The sequence below is a fragment of the Suricata suricatta genome, chromosome 16 (genome assembly GCF_006229205.1).
Source record: "Suricata suricatta isolate VVHF042 chromosome 16, meerkat_22Aug2017_6uvM2_HiC, whole genome shotgun sequence".
NCBI lineage: Eukaryota > Metazoa > Chordata > Mammalia > Carnivora > Herpestidae > Suricata > Suricata suricatta.
In genome coordinates, this window is record NC_043715.1 from 54,918,165 (window position 1) to 54,920,243 (window position 2,079).

The following is a 2,079-nucleotide window of genomic DNA, read 5'->3' on the forward strand; positions in this document are numbered from 1 at the left end:
TTAAGTGTCAGACTCCTGATTTTGGCCCAGGTTATGATCCCCCTGTTGGCTCATGAGTTTGAATGTAATAAATATGGGGAGAGCTTTGATCCAAGCGCCAACCTTATTACACATTAGAGTTTACATGTGGGAGAGAATCCTTCTAAATATAATGAATGTGGGAAAATACTTAGCAAATCCTCCAATGTCAGTGATCAAAAGAAGATTTGTGTGGGGAAAACCCCATACACATGCAGTCAACCTGGGAACATGCTTAGTCCGTCGTCAAGACTGCATACAAACAAGACAATCCATACTGGGCAGAAAGGTTACATTTGTGAGGAGTGTGGCAAAGCCTTCAACTGGCACTCAGCAGCAATTCAACCTCAGCAAGTGCACAGTGGAGACAACCTTTACAAATGTGCAGAATGTGGTAAAACGTTAAATTATGGCTCATCAGTAAACGGACATAGACTAATTCGTACTGGAGAGAAACTCTACACACATGGAAAATGTGGGATGGTCGTTACCCAACACTCTCCTCTTACCGAACATCACCGAATCCATACCGGAGGGAAACCTTACGAATGTAATGAATGTGGCAAGGCCTTTAAGTCGTCCTCAGCCTTTAATCAACATCACCGAATCCATACTGGAGAGAAACCTTACCAAAGTAGCAAATGTGGCAAGGCGTTTAACTGGCCATCAGTACTTATTCAACATCACTGAACCTATATTGGAGAGAAACCTTACCAATGTCAAGAATGTGGCAAGGCCTTTAACTGGCCCTCAGAACTTCATCAACCTCACCGCATTCATACTGGAGAGAAACCTTATCAATGTAATGAATGTTGCAAGTCCTTTTCCATGTGCTCGTACCTTACTAGACATCAGAGAATCCATACAGCAGAGAAACCTTAACAATGTAAACAATGTGGCAAGGCCTATCTGCTGCCCTCATGCCTTAATCAACATCACCAAATCCAACCTAGAGAGAAGCCTCACCAATGAAAACAATGTGGCAAGGCCTTTCTCCGATACTCACATCTTACTCAACATCACAGAATTTATAGTAGATTAAAAACCATACCAATGTAAAAGATGAAGTAAGGTCTTTAATCATTCTTCAACCTTTACTCATTATCACAGGTTTCATATTGGAGCAAATCTTCCAAACTTAAGGAATGTGAGGAAAGTTTTGTGGACTGCTCACCCCTTATTTCCCATTGGAAAACTTATACTGGAGACAAACCACTGAACACTCAACAATGTGGCACGGCTTTTAAGCAATGCTACATCCTGACTCCTGCTCAGAGAAGGAATACTGGGGAGGGTTTTGCAAATATAAAGAATTTCAGAAGCCTGTGAATCAGAGGTGAAGCTTCCTTCTACATCACAGAATTCATACTGGAGAAAAAACTTAAACTATAAAGAATGTGGTAAAACCTCTATGACTGCTCAACCCTACTCAGGATCACAGACTTCATACTGAGGAGAAACATTACAAAAATAAAGGATGTGTCCAGCCTATAGCTGGAGCTCACAACTTGCTCCACGTCACACTAACTTACAACATAGAAAGTCACATGCGGATCAAATTGCAGTGCTTACAAGTGGAAATTGATCTTTATTCAATATCTGAAAATGCACATGAGATTTTTGATCCTACAGACATAAAAAATGAGGCAAGGCCTTCATATTAAACATACACATTAGCAAACACCAGACAGTGCAGAAAAGAAGGTAACTTGGCAGACATAAATATTTAGAAAAATATATAATTGAACATCATATGTCAATGAATGTCGCAGAATTCACCTTGGAAATTTGTATATCAGTTTCTATTCAGATGTACATCAAAATTCTGATGTTAAGAAATAATACAAAGTTAAACATGATGTATATGCTATTATGCCTCAAAAGAGTAAATGGATTAGTTTTTGTAATGTTGATTTTTGAGATAGAGAGAAAGACAGCAGGAGTGTGGGGGGTGGGGGAGGTGCAGAGAGGGAGGAAGACAGAGAATCTGAAACAGTTCCAGGCTCTTAACTGTCAGCACAGAGCCCGACAGGGGGCTTGAACCCACAAACTGCAAGAACG

The 2,079-nt window shown here is 40.3% G+C and overlaps 1 protein-coding gene across 1 annotated transcript; it reads left to right on the forward strand.

The window, feature by feature from the left end:
• The first annotated feature begins 249 nt into the window (after positions 1-249).
• ZNF56 (zinc finger protein 56) lies at positions 250-708 on the forward strand. The gene has a single exon (XM_029924381.1). It carries the CDS (start codon positions 250-252, stop codon positions 706-708), a length of 459 nt encoding a protein of 152 aa, XP_029780241.1.
• The last annotated feature ends 1,371 nt before the right edge of the window (positions 709-2,079 follow it).

Coding starts and splice junctions, on each gene's coding strand:
- ZNF56 (XM_029924381.1), top strand. CDS start 250: ATGCTTAGTCCGTCGTCAAGACTGCATACAAACAAGACAATCCATACT.